At 39.5% G+C, this 18,034-nt stretch overlaps 1 protein-coding gene across 9 annotated transcripts in view; it reads left to right on the top strand.

Annotated features, from left to right (window-relative positions):
- The window catches only part of cyrib (CYFIP related Rac1 interactor B), a 183,903-nt gene that overhangs the window by 149,903 nt on the left and 15,966 nt on the right, over positions 1-18,034 (top strand). For all 9 annotated transcript variants that reach the window (XM_048595732.1, XM_020513008.2, XM_048595738.1 and 6 more), the window contains 2 exons: positions 13,589-13,694; positions 15,989-16,125. In XM_048595732.1, the coding sequence (XP_048451689.1) occupies positions 13,589-13,694; positions 15,989-16,125 (243 nt within the window). The remainder of the gene's footprint in view (positions 1-13,588; positions 13,695-15,988; positions 16,126-18,034) is intronic.

Below are 18,034 nucleotides of genomic sequence, written 5' to 3'. Positions count from 1 at the left end.
CCTCTGATGCTGCCTGGCCTGCTGTGTTCCTCCAGCTCCACACTGTATTGTCTCTGACTCCAGCATTGGCAGTTCTTAATGTCTCCTGTACAGCTGCAACATGTCCTCCCAACTTCTATATTTGATGCACTGACCAAAAAAGGCAAGCATACCCTGTCTACCTGTGACTCCACTTTCAAGGAACTATGAACCTGCATTCCAAGATCTCTTTGTTCAGCAACACTCCTCAGGACCTTACCATTAAGTGTAAAAGTCCTGTCCTGAGTTGCCTTTCCAAAATACAGCACCTTACATTTATCTAAATTAAACTCCATCTGCCACTCGTTGGGCCATTGGTCCATCTGATCAAGATCCCGTTGAACTCTGAGGTAACCTTCTTCGCTTTCCACTACACCTCCAATTTTGGTGTCATCTGTAAACTTACTAACCATACCTCCTCTATTTTCATCCAAGTAATTTATATAAATGACAAAAAGTAGTGGACCCAGCACCCATCCTTGTGGCAAACAGCTGGTCACAGGCCTCCAGCCTGAAAAGCAACCCTCCATCGTTTTTCAAGGACCGTAACTTCCCCCCACTCAGTGGTCGAGAACGCCCTCAACCGTGTCTCCCACATCTCCCGCAACTCATCCCTCACACCCCGTCCACGCAATAAGAACCAAAAAAGAATCCCCCTCGTCCTCACACACCACCCCACCAACCTCCGGATCCAACGCATCCTCCTCCGACACTTCCGCCATCTGCAATCCGACCCCACCACCAAAGACATCTTTCTCTCCCCACCCTTATCTGCTTTCCGGAGGGACCACTCTCTCCGTGACTCCCTTGTCTGCTCCACACTCCCCTCCAGCTCCACCACACCCGGCACTTTTCCCTGCAACCGCAGGAAGTGCTACACCTGCCCTCATACCTCCTCCCTCACCCCCATACTTCCTCCCTCACCCCCATCCCAGGCCCCAAGAAGACTTTCCACATCAAGCAGATGTTCACCTGCACATCTGCCAATGTGGTATACTGCATCCGCTGTACCCGGTGTGGCTTCCTCTACATTGGGGAAACCAAGCGGAGGCTCGGGGACCGCTTTGCAGAACACCTACGCTCGGTTCGCAATAGACAACTGCACTTCCCAGTCGCGAACCATTTCAACTCCCCCTCCCATTCCTCAGATGACATGTCCATCCTGGGCCTCCTGCAGTGCCACAACGATGCCACCCGAAGGTTGCAGGAACAGCAACTCATAGTCCGCTTGGGAACCCTGCAGCTCAATGGTATCAATGTGGATTTCACAAGCTTCAAAATCTCCCCTCCCCCTACCGCATCCCAAAACCAGTCCAGCTCGTCCCTGCCTCCCTAACCTGTTCTTCCTCCCACCTATCCCCTCCTCCCACCTCAAGCCGCACCTCCATCTCCTACCGACCAACCTCATCCCGCCCCCTTGACCTGTCCGTCCTCCCTGGACTGACCAATCCCCTCCCTAACTCCGCACCTACACTCACCTTTACTGGCCCCATCCCCGCCTCTTCGACCTGTTTGTTTCCTCTCCACCTATCCTCTCCTCTATCCATCTTCTATCCGCCTCCCACTCTCTCCCCATTTATTTCAGAACCCCCTTCCCCTCCCCCTTTTCTGATGAAGGGTCTAGGCCCGAAACGTCAGCCTCTCTGCTCCTATGATGCTGCTTGGCCTGCTGTGTTCATCCAGCCCTGCACCTTGTTGCCTCCATCACCACCCTGTGTCTTCTACCTTTTGAGCCAGTTCTATATCCAAATGGCTAGTTCTCCCTGTATTCCATGTGATCTAACCTTGCTAACCAGCCCACCATGAGGAACCTGTTGAACGCTTTACTGAAGTCAATATAGATCACATCCACTGATCTGCCCTCATTAATCCTCTTTGTTACTTCTTCAAAAAACTCCAAGTTGGTGAGACACAATTTCCCACACACAAAGCCATGTTGACTATCCCAAATCAGTCCTTGCATTTCCAAATATATGTAAATTCTGTCCCTCAGGTTTCCCCCCAAGCACTTGCCTGGCACCGATATCAGGCTTACTGGCCTATAGTTCCCTGGCTTTTCCTTACCACCTTTCTGAAATAGTGGCACAATGTTAGCCAACCCCGTGTTCTGGCACCTCACCTATGGCTATTGATGATACAAATATCTCAGTAAGGGGCCCAGCAATGTCTTCCTTCACTTGCTACAGAATCCTAGGGTACACCTGATCAGGTCCTGGGTGTTAATCCACCTTTTTGCGTTTTAAGACATCTAGCACCACCATCTCTGTAATGTGGACATTTTTCAAGATGTCGCTATTTATTTCCCCACATTCTGTATCTTCCATATCCTTCTCCACAGTAAACTCTGATGGAAAATAGTCATTTAGTATCTCGCCTGTCTCCTGCGGTTCCACACGTAGGCGGCCCTGCTGAACATTTAAGGGGCCCTGTTCTCTCCATGTCTTTGTAGAATCCCTTTGGATCCTCCTTAACCCTATTTTCCAAAGCTATTTCATGTCCCCTTTATGCTCTCTTGATTTCCATCTTAAGTATACTCCTACTGCCTTTATACTCTTCTAGGGATTCACTCGTTCCCTGCTGTCTATACCTGACATACGTTTCCTTGTTTTTCTTGACCAAAACCTCAACTTCTCTAGTCACCCAGCATTCCCTACACCTCCCAGCCTTGCTTTTCACCCTAACAGGAACATACTGTCTCTGGACTCCCGTTATCTCATTTTTGAAGACTTCCCATTTTCCAGCCGTCCCTTTACCTGTGAACATCTGCCCCCAATCAACTTTTGAAAGTTCTTGCCCAATAATGTCAACATTTACCTTCCTTCAGTTTAGACTTTTAACTTTTAGATCAGCTGTATCCTTTTCCATCACTATTTTAAAACTAATAGAATTATGGTCACTGGCCCTAAAAGTGTTCCCCCACTGACACCTCAGTCACCTGCCCTGCCTTATTTCCCAAGAATAGGTCAAGTTTTGCTGCTTCTCTAGTAGGTACATCCACATACTGAATCAGAAAATTTTCTTGTACACACTTAACACATTACTGTCCATCCAAGCCCTTAACACTATGGCAGTCCCAGTCTATGTTTGGACAATTAAAATCCTTGCCATAACCACCTTATTATTGTTACAGATAACTGAGACCTCCTGACAAATTTGTTTCTCAATTTCCTGCTGAGTATTGGGGGGATCTGTAGTACAATCCCAATAAGGTGATCATCCCTTTCTTATTTCTCAGTTCCACGCAAATAACTTCCCTGGGTGTATTCCCAGGAATATTCTCCCTAAGTACAAGCATAATGGTATCCCTAATCAAAAATGCCACTCTCCCTCTTCCTCTTTCTATCCTCCTCTTAGCATCTGTACCCTGCAACATTAAGCTGTCAGTCCTGTCCATCTCTGAGCCACATCTCTGTAATTGCTAAGATATCCCAGTCCCATGTTTCCAACCATGCCCTCAGTTCATCTGCCTTACCTGTTAGGCGTCTTAAAACAAATGCAGTTTAATTTATCAGTCCTGACTCGTTCTCTGCTTTGTTCCTGCCTGTCCTGACTGTTTGACTTGTTCCTTTTCCCAAATGTATTAGTCTCAGACTGCTCTCTTTCCTCACTATCACCTTGCCTCCCCCCACTTACCAGTTTAAATCCTCCCAAGCAGTTCTAGCAAATCTCCCCGTCAGTATATAGACCCCTTCCAAGTCAGGTGCAATCCATCCTTCTTATACAGGTCACTTCTACCCAGAAGAGATTCCAATGATCCAAAATGCGAATCTTTCTCTCCTGCACAATCTCCTCAACCACACATTCATCTGCTGTATCCTCCTTTTCCTACCCTCGCTGGCTTGTGGCACCGGGAGTAATCCAGATATTACTACCCTCCAGGATCGACTTTTTAAATTCCTGCCTAATTTCCTATATTCTCTCCTCAGAATCTCATCCTCATCCTGTGATGTTAGTTCCAATGTGTACAACAACCTCCTGCAGGTCCCCGTCCCCTTTGGGAATATTCTGCACTCTCTCTGAGATATCCTTGATCCAGGTACCAGGGAGAAAACACACCATTCTGATGTCTGCTGTCGGCCGCAGATACGTCTGCCTATGCCTCTGACTAATTGACCACTTGGAACCTGGCATACCCCTCGTTACAGTAGAGCCAGTCTCGGTACCAGAAACCTGGCCGTCAGTGCTACATTACCCTGAGAGTTCATCACCGCCTACATTTTCCACAGGAGACTCTTGCAACGCCTGTCTCCCTCTCCTACCTTTCCTGGAGGTCACTCATCTACCTGACTATATCTTCGGCTTATCTCCCTTCCTGCAGCTGCCACCCATCACACCCCCTAGTTCGTGTAAGTTCCTCATTGACTCTAGCTGCCGCTCCAACCAATCCATGCAATCTGATAGGATTCACAACCAAGCAGACTTCCCCCGTACATAATCATCAGTAACGTGGAAACTCTCCCCAATCTCCCACATCTGACAGGAAGAGCACATCACTCTACTAAAGGCCATCATTGCTCCTTAACAATCTACAGGCCCAGAAAACAGCACAGCCTTACTGTTCTAAAAGTACTGCTCCAGACTAACTTAGTACCTATGTTTTATATTTTTCAAATTTAATCAAGAGACAGATCTCAATAAAAACATATGATCAAAAAGAACCCACTCTACTCACTACTATAGATTTACAAAAAAAAATCCAGCCACTTAGGTGCTCCCCTATTTTGATTCCTCAAACAGGTTTCTCCAAGGTAGGCTGTGAATTTTGCTGTTTGTTTATTTTTCTTAGATGAACTCTGATGTCCAGAGGTACTTGAAATCAAACGGCAGAGGCAGTAGCTGTGAGGGTTCATTGCTGGGTCAGACAGCAGTATAGGTTTCTTTCTCTGTCGATTCACTTCTCACCATGTGGTCACTGGCTTTGTCTCCCTTCCTCCTTTTTTAAAGTGCCATTATTTTGATCTTCTTCCCCGCCCCCCCAAAGTTCCAAAACACAACAGCCTGTAAAACAGTAATTACTGCTCCTTAAATTCAAGAAAATCAGCTCCAACACTGAAAACACCTCAAAAAAGGAGCAGCTCTTACAGCCACAATTTTTTTTCCACTCCAGTTAGATTATTGTTCCATTTTGGTTAGGAGCAACACCCATAACTTGAGAAAAGAAAAATGTGTTTTTTGTTTTTGTTTTCCATTTGGGAAGTTCTGCAGGGTTTTTATTCTGAAATTGTATGTATAAAACAGTTGTTCCTGATGTTAGTTAAACAGATTACCTCAGTGTAAGGCATTTAATGAAAAATTCAGACCAGAAGTGTTTGGTTAAAACTCTTGAAGGGGTTATTTAAAGCTGGAGAAGTAGGCTAAGTTGTATGAAGTCTCCAGGAAGAGGCAGTCAGGTTCTCAAGTTGAGAATTGAAACCAAAGCTAAATTAAGCCCTTAAGAGGTAATAGAGAAAGGAATTTTCTCCAATGTGAGTACTGTACTTAAGGGATTAATGTGATTATATTTTTACAGTGTACTTCACAGTCTTTAAACATTTTTTGTAATTAATTTGGTTTATTCAATTTTATCTTCATTTCTTTTGTGTAATAAACTTCAGTTTCGTTGTTAAAACCAAATATGCAACATTGTGTGCATATGCTTCCATGAGAGACGACCTTGTTAAATCTGAAAAGTAAACAAAATATGATTTATCAAGCCAGATTTCAGTGTATGATCTGACTTATCCATTAATAGCATTAGCTGAGATCATGTCATATGGGGGTTTAGTAGGACTTGGAATTCACTGAATCTTTCATTTCAAAGTAATGGCTACATGGTAGTCCTGGAAATAAAGCAGCTACTTTGAGTGAAGTTTATTGCACAGAATTTAAAGATTACTTTGAATATTGCTAACTATTTTCTGGAAGTGGAAATTTTAACAGTAGATGATTTTAAATAATTGATTAAAGCTGAACAGAGAGAGTTGACATATACAGACAGTTCCTAGATTGCAAACAAGTTCTGTTCTTGCATCTGTATGCAAGTCAGAATGCAGTGCAAGACAATATTAAATAGCCATTCACAAGTACAAAGAAACATTCATATTTTGGATCTCTAAAATTAATATAAATACAGCCTTGTATCGAATTGCATTTGTAAGTATGAGCATTTGTAAATAGGGTGTTTGTAGGTCGGGGGGCTCCCCCCACCCCACCCCCGTAAATTGAACATAGAAGTAAAAGTAGAACCAAATGAAGGAGATGCCTCAAGTGTTTATCCAACATTTAGAAATGAAAGAAGGAAACCTGAAATTGGCATGTCACAGCTGAAACTCACTAAAATTTCAGTTAGAAATGTAATATTGAGTGAGAAGAAAAACAGAAGAAAAGGGGCATTAAGTTCAGCAAATTATTTCATGCCGTCTTACCTCATAGAAGTTGGAGGAATAGAAAATCTACTGAAAGAAGAGTTTCTAGATTTAGAGAGCAGAAGGATGCCAAATTAGTAAAGGAGAGAAACTGGAACCAAAATTGGTTATAAAAAAGTTAATATGCTTCCAGTGTAATAAAACTGTATCACAGCCGAAGTTAATTGGGAGACGGATTGTAGGAGTGTCTAAAGAATCTTCAGAAAAGAGTGCGTCAGAAAATGAATTCAGCACTTAAAACCGTAGCAATTGTACAGAAAGAACTTGTTTTCTTGGACTGTATTACAAAGGGAGAGATGGCTCAGGAAAGTGGTGCAAATTTTTTATTTTGAATATTGATAATGATTATCAGGCTGCTGGAGGTTCAGAATATTTTATCTGAAAATGGGAGACGTCTCCTTGATTTGAGGTACTAAAAAGTAAAACAATCAAGATATTGCGAGACGCTGGAGGAAGTCTGTCACTGATGCTGGCTGATGATATTATTTATTTTCCAGAGAAGTTAATGAAGGAGAAATATTAATTGGAGTTATACATGGAGGTTACAAACTAGTCTCATTATACAGGAGTTGCCAAGTGACTTGGTATGTGGAGAAGTTGTAGTGGGACTAATGAAACAAATTCCTGTTGAAGGAATTGTTTCTATCTTGAGAAATGTCCTGGCAGGTTCAAGAATATTGACCTCACCAAGGATGGTGGAACAACCTGTGGAGGTAGAAGAAACTGAACCTTACGAGAGAAACCTACTGGATTGTTTTCTATAGAGTGGAGCTGGAGGAACACAACAGGCCAAGCAGCATCAGAGGAGCAGGAAAGCTGATGTTTCAGGTCGGGACCCTTCTTCAGAAATTGCTGTGTTCCTCCAGCTCCACACTGTGTTATCTCTGACTCCAGCATCAGCAGTTCTTACTATATCTGGATTGTTTTCTGTTTGTTTTGTGTCTAGAACTTGGGGCCTATGGAACTAGAAAGGAAGAAAATAAATTTATGGAACAGGAGCTGATTTGGAAATTCATTATCAAGTACAATTTTTGAAAATTTAACAACAAATGTAAAAAAAATTAGACTGGCACGTTTAGCCCATCTTCTTTAATAGAAATGCAACAAATGGATTTGGAATTGAAAAGGTTATCCCAAACTATCCGCTTGGAAATTGAATCAGAAACAATACCTGATTGTTATTATTTGGAAAATGAAATTTTAAAGGAGAAGATGAAGATCACCTCACTTATCAGCTAGAAAAATGGGGAAGCTGACTGAAAAGGTGGTAATAGTTCAATGTTTTGTTTGCAAGATATGGTTCACCAAAATTAATACTGTCAGATTGAAGCTCAATTTTAATGTCATAAATACTCAAAGAAATAATGAATATTTTGGAATAAAGCTTATCACTTACAATCTCAAGCTGCATTCGAAGGTGGTTTATGATTAGCTTATTTCCAAGAATATCCTATGAATAAGATAAGGCACTTCTTTTGTTACTATATGCCATTGGTGATGCTCCTAATGACTCCACAGGACTTTTGAATTAATATTTACAAATGAGGTGAGAGGACCACTTAAATAAATTAAAGAAAAGTTGATACATAAATATATTTTGAAATTCCAAGAAAAACTAGCTATTATAAAATGGAGATTGAACCCCCTCTGATAACTAAAACCAAAACACCCAGAGAGGTGCGTCTTGCCCTATAATCTGTTAAAAGAGCCCCTAACCTGTTATAAAGGAGTGGATAAATAAAATAAACCCCTGACACCTACTTTATAATCAATAAGTAACAACTTATTTATCTAACTCTAACAGTGAACAAATTAACTAAACTATTAACAAACTGAATAAATCCCTTGTCACTACTAACCATTCCCGAATAAAACAAGATTCTAATTGTATGCTGTTCCAATGAATGTAAGTCCCACTTGTATAAACCAAAGTTAAAAAAAAAAATTAGGATTTTGTGTCTCAAAATTACAGCCAGGTTGTGTCTTCCAGAATGTTCTGTGTCTTCTCCGATGAATCCTTCTGTCAGAAACACCTTCTTGGTGTATCCTTCTGTCAGGAACACCTTCTCTGTCAAATTCTTCTGTCAGAAACATTAACTATTTGTGCGGTAGGTACCTTTAATTTAGATGGAGCTTACTCTAAGGCTTTAGAGAATTCTGTAAGAGCCAGCGATTCTTTCTTTTAGAGTTGAGAGCTGTTCTCTTGGCAGATGACAGTTGGCTCTCATCTGATTTTCCAAATGCCTTCAGCTTTTATACCCTTGATGTCATATCAGTTTCTTATAATAAGATTGGTTCTATGTTGCCAAAACCGTCAGATTTAAATTTAATTGGGTTTTGGTATCTAAGAGCCTGGTTTAAATTAATTGGTAAAAATGCTGCTTTGCCAGCTAACAGTACAGCCTTTTGATACTTACAGGTGCTCTGTGCACCTGCAAGCCCACAGCCATCCTTTTTGAATCTCTAAGCATAGAAAATACACTATCTTTTAAAGGGACCATGCACTGCTTTCCCCATAGCATTTTACAAACACAAACGGTTTACAAACACCAAATTCCAATGTCCTGCCTTCCAGTCCACAAGTACTCTACCCAACTTCACAACACTAGCCAAGCATGTGAGTTGGCTAAAAAGCATTTAGAAAGTTCTCAACAAACAGTGAAAAATGCAGCAGAAAGAAAAAGCCAAAGTTTGAAATTTAATTATAGGAGACAAAGTGTTAATGTTGTTACCTGTCTCAGAGGAGCTATTAGAAACAAGATTCAGAGGACCGGATCAAATAAAATTTAAAAAAAAAAGTGAATCATATAGTGAGTACTCCAGACAGGAGAAAGAATCAGTGGATGTTTCATTTTAACATGTTCGAAAAGATATTGTAACAGGGATAATAGTCAGGAAAAAATGTACTTACTGCAATGAAAGAAGTAGGGAATGAAACTGAAATATCAGAAGAATTAGAGAGTGAATCAGAAATTGAAAATTCAGTTGTTTGCTCTCCAATAATCAGATTGGAAAACGCAGACGTGCTTAAAGGATTAGATTATGTCATGTTTATTTTCCAGAAAACTGTCAAAGTTAGGATGGTGATTACAGAATTATAAATCAGTTAATGGGATTAGGCCAGGAAGAACGATTTTTTGATTGTTCATGTTGTTAATTTGGGAGAACGTGTTTGTTATAAAACAAAACCTGTACATACTCAAACGAACAAGATAACCTCAAATGAGAGAAGAGGTTAAATGAATGATGGACAATGACATTATTGAACTGAGTCATATTTGCTGGAACTTGCCTTTTGTGATGGTGTCAAAACCAGATGTGTTAAAAAGATTCTAGATTGACCATCGTAAAGTCAACATGTTAATGCAATGGACTCGTATCTTATTGAGACTGAAAGACTGTAATGGACAAGTTAGACACACAATTTGTCACAAAGATCGACTTGCTAAGCAACTATTGGCAAATTCCATTCACTGATGGAGCTAAAGAAATATTGACTTTTCTAAAACCAGATGGATGCTATCAATGCAAAACCATGTCATTGGAATGAAAAGTGAGCCAGCAGCATTTGAACAATCAATCAATAGTGTAATTGAAGGACTATGTAACTGTTGTTTGATTGACAATTTGGTTTTTAACCAAACCTGAGAATAAACTTTTACACCACTTGACTGAAAGTTTGATCAACAACAAAGAGCTAATTTCATTATATAGCTGACTAAGAGTGAATTTGGCAAGGCAAAGATAACATACTTGGGTCACATTTTGGGACAAAGGCAAGTAGCACCTAGAGAGGCGACAGTATGTATTGTTTTGGATTTCCCCATGCCTAGAATGAAATGTGAAATTTTGCAATATTTTGGCATGAATGGATTTTAGCTCAAATTTGTTCCAAACCTCAGCACTGTTGTTGCACTTTTAACAGACTCGTTGAAAAAAGGCAGAACATTTGAATGGATGCAGGAATGTTAAAGTGCCTTTGAAAACTTGAAAGCTGTGCTGATAGCTGCATGGATTTTAGCTGCAGCTACATAGCAGAGGCTATTCAAACTTGCTGTTGATGCCTGTCACATCAGTGTGGTGACTGTTTTACTGCAAGATATTAAAATGCAGACCAAATGGTCTGTCAGTTATTTTCAAAGAAATTGAGTATATATCAACAAGAATATTCCACTTGGTTAGAGACAAAAACTGCAAATGTTGGAATCCAAAGTAGACACACAGGAGGCTGGAAGAACACAGCAGGCCAGGCAGCATCTGGAGGAAAGAAGTCAACATTTCAGGTATTATCCTTCTTCAAGAATATTCCACAGTGGAGCAAGAGGCATCAAGGCTTCTTCGTTCCACATAGTCTTTAAATAAACACCAGCACCAACAATGTGGAAGAAAGTATTAAATGGACCACAATTCTTTGATTTTCTTCAAAAATTTTGAGACAAGATCTAATGATTATTTAAATAGAGTTTATTTCTCCAACCTTACAATATGAAAATCACTCATGTACCTGGAAAATAAAATTTCCTAGCAGGTGCTTTATTGAGAGAACATTTGAAGTACATTGATATGGTGCCCATGAACTTGTGTAAAATATTGTTGGTATGTACCTCACTATGCTTAATGTCAACATGTTACTACTATTTGTTTGACATCGAAGTTGTGTTAAGATTTTTGAGTCATGAAAATGCCTCATAAAGATACCTTTTCATTCTTGTTTGGGTGGAGATGTGATGTAAGGTATGTGATTTATATATTTTGGTATTGTTTATTTTTATCTGGATTTTTGAATTTGAGCTAGTGGCATATGGGTTTTCTGTATGTGTGAAAGCTTAATTGTTAATTTACTACTAAATTAAGCATTTAAATAATTAAAAAAACAGAAACTGTTGGAAAAACTCTGTAGGTCTGACAACATCTGTGGAGAGAAAGCAGGGTTAACGTTTCAGGTCTGCTGAGCCTTTTTCAGAATTGAACCTGAAACATTAACTCTGCTTTCTTTCTAAAGATGCTGCCAGACCTGCTGGGTTTTCCCAGCAATTTCTGTTTTTGTTTCTGATTTCCAGCATCCACAGTTTAAAAAAAACTTAAGTATTTAAGTATAAAAGCCTTAATGATTTCTTTGAAAACACATTGTGAGGAAATTACTTTCTGGAGAATAATGTGATTTTGTTTCCATTGGGAGTATTTTACTAGTATACAGAGTAAGCAGGTGTAATTAGGTTCCGATTTAGAAGGCCAGGAATTTTTTTTTCTTATGATGGGGAACATTGGTAGCTTGGAAAAACTTTTTTTTTTTTTTTTGTTTCGGTTTGGACAGTTCCGCAGTATTTTGGTTGAAATTGGGTGTTGAGAAAGGGAGTTAATTAGGATTGTTTAAAAAAGAAACCCTCCATGTTAGAAGTTAATAAAAGTTCCAGACCAGAAGTGTTTGGTTCAAAGGCTGAAGGGGCTGTTTGAAGCTGAGGAAGTAAGCTTAGTTGCATGACTTTTTGAGGAAGAAGTGATCAGATTCTTGAGATCAGGAATTCAAGCCACAGTTAAATTAAGCCCCTATAGAGGTGATGGAGAAACAACTTCTCTCTGGTGTAAATGAAGGGGTACTTTTGGATTTAATGTGATTATATTTTCACTGTGTTTAAAAGACTTTAAACTGTCTTAGAGAAATGGTTTAGTTTGTTTTATTGGTAAAACCAAATCTGCGTCATTGTGTAGTCTTGTTTCAGTGAGACACCATTTCATTAAAACTAGAAAAATATCTTATCAAGCCAGATTTCAGTCTGGGATCTGACTTGGTCCAGTAATAACATCACTTGGGATCATAACAACATGTAAAGGGAGAATAAGGCTATGGACAAGTAATCCATGGTACACTTGTGCAATTTATTCACCAGCTAATGCATTCATTTAGAAAGAACATGAATTTACATTGTATCTTTCACATCTTTTGAATATCACAAGGTACTTTATAGTTAATGAATAGGCTTTGAAGTCTAGCCATTGTTTTGTGGGAAAGTGCGACACTTTGCCATTGGTGGGATCTTGCACACTGCAATGAGATTAATGAGCTTTTTGATGCTGTTGATAAAAGATAATTGATGTTCATCAATGATTACATAGGCTTTGGAGTATTCCTGTAAACTAATGTCAAAAGATTCAAAAGTGCAACTGAATATTTTAAGAGATGCCGATTATTTTCGGCTTGAGATTGAGAGTCACTCACGATTATTTGTAGCAAAAGCTTGATACCTTGGGGAGTGAAGTCTTTTTTCCCTAGACTTGAATTCCAGAATGGTTTACCCAATGTGATTCAGTGATAGAGATCTACAGTTACAGGTTCTAACATGTATCCTAAAGCTCATGGCTAGTTAGTGAGAAAGAAGAATTGTATGTGGTGAAGTTGTGGATTTGCATGTACCGTATTTAATCTGATGAGCGTTCTTGGTGAATTTAATGTCGTGATATTTGAACGATGGTACCTCCCCATGATTGGACCTTCGTACGGGCCAATTTTCAGTTTTAGCAATGTCATTTTTTTGTGGAGTATAAAACACTTTCTAACCTGTGAAGAGTTCCAGCAATTTAATAATTGTAATGTTCAAGTTGTTAGCTTTCTTCGCAGTGCAGCATGCCAGCACAGTAGTCACCAAAGCATTCTTTTTAGTATTAAATAATGAGATTCAATTACGAAGCATTTATAGTAACCGTGAAAAAGATCCCAGAGGCAACCTCCACATGTGAACCAATATCAAATGCATCAGTTTTGTAGCCTGGGAGTCAATCTGGTCCAGTTAGAAATTAATATCAATATGAATTGCACACTGAGTAGTTTCACAACATTTACACAATTTGTACATACAAATTAACATTGATAAAGTGCATTGGTAAACAAGCTGAACATTCAAAACATTATTTAATGATTTGTTGCCATCTGGCAGAAAAACGAGGAGATAGAATTTTCAGTCTGGAAACTCTGTTAGTGCGTGATGCCTTCATAAAATCCAATGAAACCAGGTCGTTTTCAGAAATATTGCGATTCAGGAATAAATCTTTTTAAGGTTCCTCAGAATTGGATTTGCGCTTTCATATATCTATTTTGCTCGTGTTTTTGTGCTGATTTGAGGTGACATGATGTTTTTTGAGTCTAAAATTAATAACTTTTTATTTTAAAGGCAATACAACATCCAAATGACGAAAATTTACAAGAAAAAGCATGGAGTGCAGTATGTCCACTAGTAGGAAAACTAAAGAAGTTCTATGAGTTCTCCCAGAGATTGGGTATGTATTTTTCCTCTTGTTCTTAAATAGTATATACTGTAACTTTTTTGTTTTTTCTTTCAGTTTTTATATAATTCATTAAGGATAATAGTTAGACATCACTATTGTGAACCAAAAGCTGGTATTGTTGATGAACAAAATTGATGTGTGGGCAAAATGATTTGTTACTTTTGCCAAAGTATTTAAGTTTTAAACCGTTACATGAGTTTGGCACCTTTTTCTGTTTCAAAGAAATTGCGTTGAGCCCTTTAATTAAAGGGACCTTTTATATATTTTGATCTTAAAAAAAGGTTTAATCTATATTATGAGATTTAGCACTAATCCTTAGACTGTAGTCTGAAATTGTAATTTCCAGGCCATGCAGATGTGTTGAAAAATAATAGATCTCAAAAACTAATACATTGGTGTAATCAGTTAAAACTCATTTTTGTCAAGTAAAAGGCATAGAATTTTTATTCTTATTATTTAAGAAATGTACAGATTTGTGCATCACAATATGCCAATAGTTGCACATTTATTATTTGTCAATCATTATAGCTGAATGAAATCGGTGGTAGTTTAGAATTTCCACGTGGTCTGTTGGTGGAGAAATATTATCTTAAATGAGCCTATTATATAGTTTTCAGAAGTCGACCAGGCACTCAAAGGAATGTTTTAGGCCCTTGTTAGAAGAATATGAATAACCAACTGTTAATTGAGCGATCCTCAATTTCTTATTTCTATCTTTTTTCAATCCCTTGTTAATGTGTTATGGTAATTTTTTTCTCGCTAATCCTCTTATATTTGATTTTTGTCATGTTACTCATACTGTAATAGTTTAATGCAGAAGTGCTTCGTAACTTACCTATCAAACCCATTGTTAATGAAGTCTGTGATGTGAAGTTCTCTTGTTTGATTGAGAACTTTCAAATCTCTCTGAATAAGTTTGTATGCATTTGGTCTGATTCTGAGAGACTGCCCATCATTAAGCTTCAGTTTATACTGTTAAATTACGCTCCCATATCTACGTGGCAAAATGATTCAGCTGCAAAAGTAAGGGATCCAGATTTGGTAGTTTGATCCTTGTCAGTGTCTCCTACAATCTGAACTCAAACATTGAAATGAATGACTAACTATATGCCTTGCTGTGGGTAAATTTTAATTGCAGATTTGCAGTGGCATCGAAATCTGTTGCATCATTCTGTGATTAAGTACAGAATCTGGTTCACTAACTACTTCCAAACATACTACCAAACTCAGTGTTCACACAACTCTTAATACTCAAATTTAGCTTCCAGTATTGCCTTTGAGACTAAAAGAATGACTAATAAATGTAGGGTATAGGACAAGTATGTGATTTTTGCATTACCACAAAATAAATAATTTATCAATTTGTTTACCTTACAAATTCAATTTCCTCTGTACTTGTTGGTGTGGTAAAGTCAATAGAAAAAATTCCATTGTGAGCCTAATTGACAGTACTAATTTGGTTATCAACATAATTCTTTGCATACTCAATATTATCCAGCAAATATTGCCAAATTGCCAAATCACCAAATCACGTCTAACATTGGATACTGTGTTGCGAGTTTGGCATTGTGTCAACAGTGAACACTATTCGTTTTGTTTATACGTAATAGCAACACGAAACGGCTTTACCAGTTGCTCAAAGTTTTGAGATACCTTACTCTTCCAGAGTAATCTGAGGTAGACTGGGCCTTTATTTTTAGGAAAAGAATGATACCTTGAGTTCTTTTATGAGATTGTACAATGTATAACAAGGAATGACCTGATCATGGCAGCCATAATCATGCAGAGAGGGGCTTTGATATGGCCTATTTCAGCATTAAGCTTGCACATGAGCAAGTGGCTTGGGACCAATTTATGAGGTTGCCAAAGAAGCCAATCTCTGAGAGCATGAAACTGTAGGAGTTGCAATGTGTCTGCAGCTTTTCCTTCTAACCAAGCTGCACAGAGAGAATAAAGTGAGATACTGCACTTTATCTGCAATGAAAATCAACATGATTTTCATTTGTAAGTCATACCAATTTGGATTTAAAACTCAATACATAACTTTAATATACACGTGCCCTATTGTAATGGGACAAAATACTAAAAATATTAAACAACAAACCAGTTGATCAAAGGATGAAATTTTAACTTAAGTACTCTGATTAGTTTAACAGTTGTCTATTATAATTCAACTCTTGACGTTCATTCACATTAAATTCTCCTTTTAGAAGATCATTTGTTATGTGTATAATTTCAGTAACCCTTGTATTTGCAGAAAATAACCCAAACTTTCTCCATAATAGAAGCAGCTTTGCATGGCTTGTTGGGAGCACTGACTAGCACGCCATATAGTCCCACACAGCACCTTGAGCGAGAGCAGGCTCTTGCCAAGCAATTTGCAGAGATCCTTCATTTCACTCTACGATTTGATGAACTTAAGGTAAGCAAAAGTGTTTTTGAAATGGTATTCCAGCATCACCCGCTGACTCGATAGTGCACCATGTAGTAGGCAGGTGCATGTTTCATTCCTATTTACAATTTTCCTGTTTTGCTCAGCGTAGTAACTATGCAGACACTGCAGTGTCTTCATTCAGAGCAGATGGAGAAATCAGGAAGTTTCCTTCACTTCTAAGCGATTGCCCAAAGTAGCAGAAACACTTGGCACTTGTTGACAGATATTTGGAACACCTTGCTCTGAGTCAAAAGCATTTGAGTCCCACCTAAGGTTTGGTGACAAAGGAAGTGTGTTCATAATGCAGCCAAGCAGAAATGAGTGTTACCTGCAAAACCTTCCAACACATTCCAATAGTACATAAGATCAGGAGAGATTCCTGGTCAGTCATGTGATAGACAGAATATTGGAGTCTCTGCCATAGCTTCACACTATATTATGCATGCAGGAAGATGTGTTGCTATGGAAACTCCAATTCCCCAACTGGTCTGTGAGACACCACCGCCAGAATCTAAAATACATTTGGGGAAGGAAAGCAAAATGCATGCCCTTAATTGGAGAGTGAATATTCTCAACTTCACAGCATCATAAGTTAGCATTAACTTTGGGCATCTATTTAGACTCAGCTTCACCAGTCTAAAAATTAGTTTGTTTACTGTATGAAACCTGATTCTTTACTACTAAAGGAACAGAAAAAATCTTTGGGTGTAGAGCTGGATGAACACAGCAGGCCAAGCAGCATCAGAGGAGCAGGAAGGCTGATGTTTCAGGCCTAGAAGGGTCTAGGCCCGAAACGTTAGCCTTCCTGCTCCTCTGATGCTGCGTTCATCCAGCTCTACACCTTGTTATCTCAGATTCTCCAGCATCTACAGTTCCTATTATCTCAGAAAAAATCTGAGACTTTCTTTGAATAACACAACTTTTGTGCAACCCAACATTTGTGGAGCTTAGTTTTAGATCATAGAATCCCAACAGTGTGGAAACAGGCCCTTCGGCCCAACAAGTCCACACCAACCCTCAGACCATCCCACCCAGACCCATCCCCCTATAACCCACCTAATCTACACATTCCTGAACACCACAGGCAATTTAGCATGGCCAATCCACCAAGCCTGCACATTTTTGGACTGTGGGAGGAAACCGACACAGACACGGGGAGAATGTGCAAACTCCACACAGAAAGTTGCCTGATGCTGGGATCGAACCCGGGTCCCTGGTGCTGTGAGACAGCAGTGCTAACCACTGAGCCACCATGCCTCTAGAACTGTCTTATTCAGAGTCAGCTCTCAGCGAGTCAGAACCTCTGACATTCCTCTTTTTATCTGTCAGCCAGGGCTCCCTGATTGGACCAGATTAACAGTCCCAATCAGGGAACTCATAATCTATGAAGTCCAGCTGGCTGACCTCATTACAACCACTATATCCCTTCCCGTCAAAGTCCGAGGACATTGGTCAGTCCTTTTTCATGGATAGCCTCTAGGGACATTTTAGCACCTGGGTCAAGTTCCTCCGACTCCGCCTCCAGTACAGGTGGCGTGAGACACGTGGGAGCTTGCCTCTTGCACCAAGAGCACCTCAGTAGAATTTCACTTTCTTCTTCCAGCAGCAAAGGTGTTGAGGCAGCTACATCCGACATGTCCATTTCTGATTCTGAGGACTTGTCAATGCTTGGCAGAGAGGATGAACCCATGGGTTCCAGCAGCCCTTCCGATATGTTCTGAGGGACAGGGCACGTTTGTGAATTTGCAGCTTTCATATGGTCTACGTGCTTGTTCAGAACTGTCATATCTACCTGAACTTTATACGTCACTGGACCTGACCTCACGTTGAGCATGCCATTCCCGTGGTTCTTGTACCAAACCTCATTGCCTGTCTCTCCCTCTCTCTCTGTCTGTCC

The sequence above is a fragment of the Rhincodon typus genome, chromosome 4, assembly GCF_021869965.1.
Source record: "Rhincodon typus isolate 14 chromosome 4, sRhiTyp1.1, whole genome shotgun sequence".
NCBI lineage: Eukaryota > Metazoa > Chordata > Chondrichthyes > Orectolobiformes > Rhincodontidae > Rhincodon > Rhincodon typus.
Note: the sequence above shows the minus strand (reverse complement) of the source record. Positions and strands in the feature narration are given on the sequence as shown.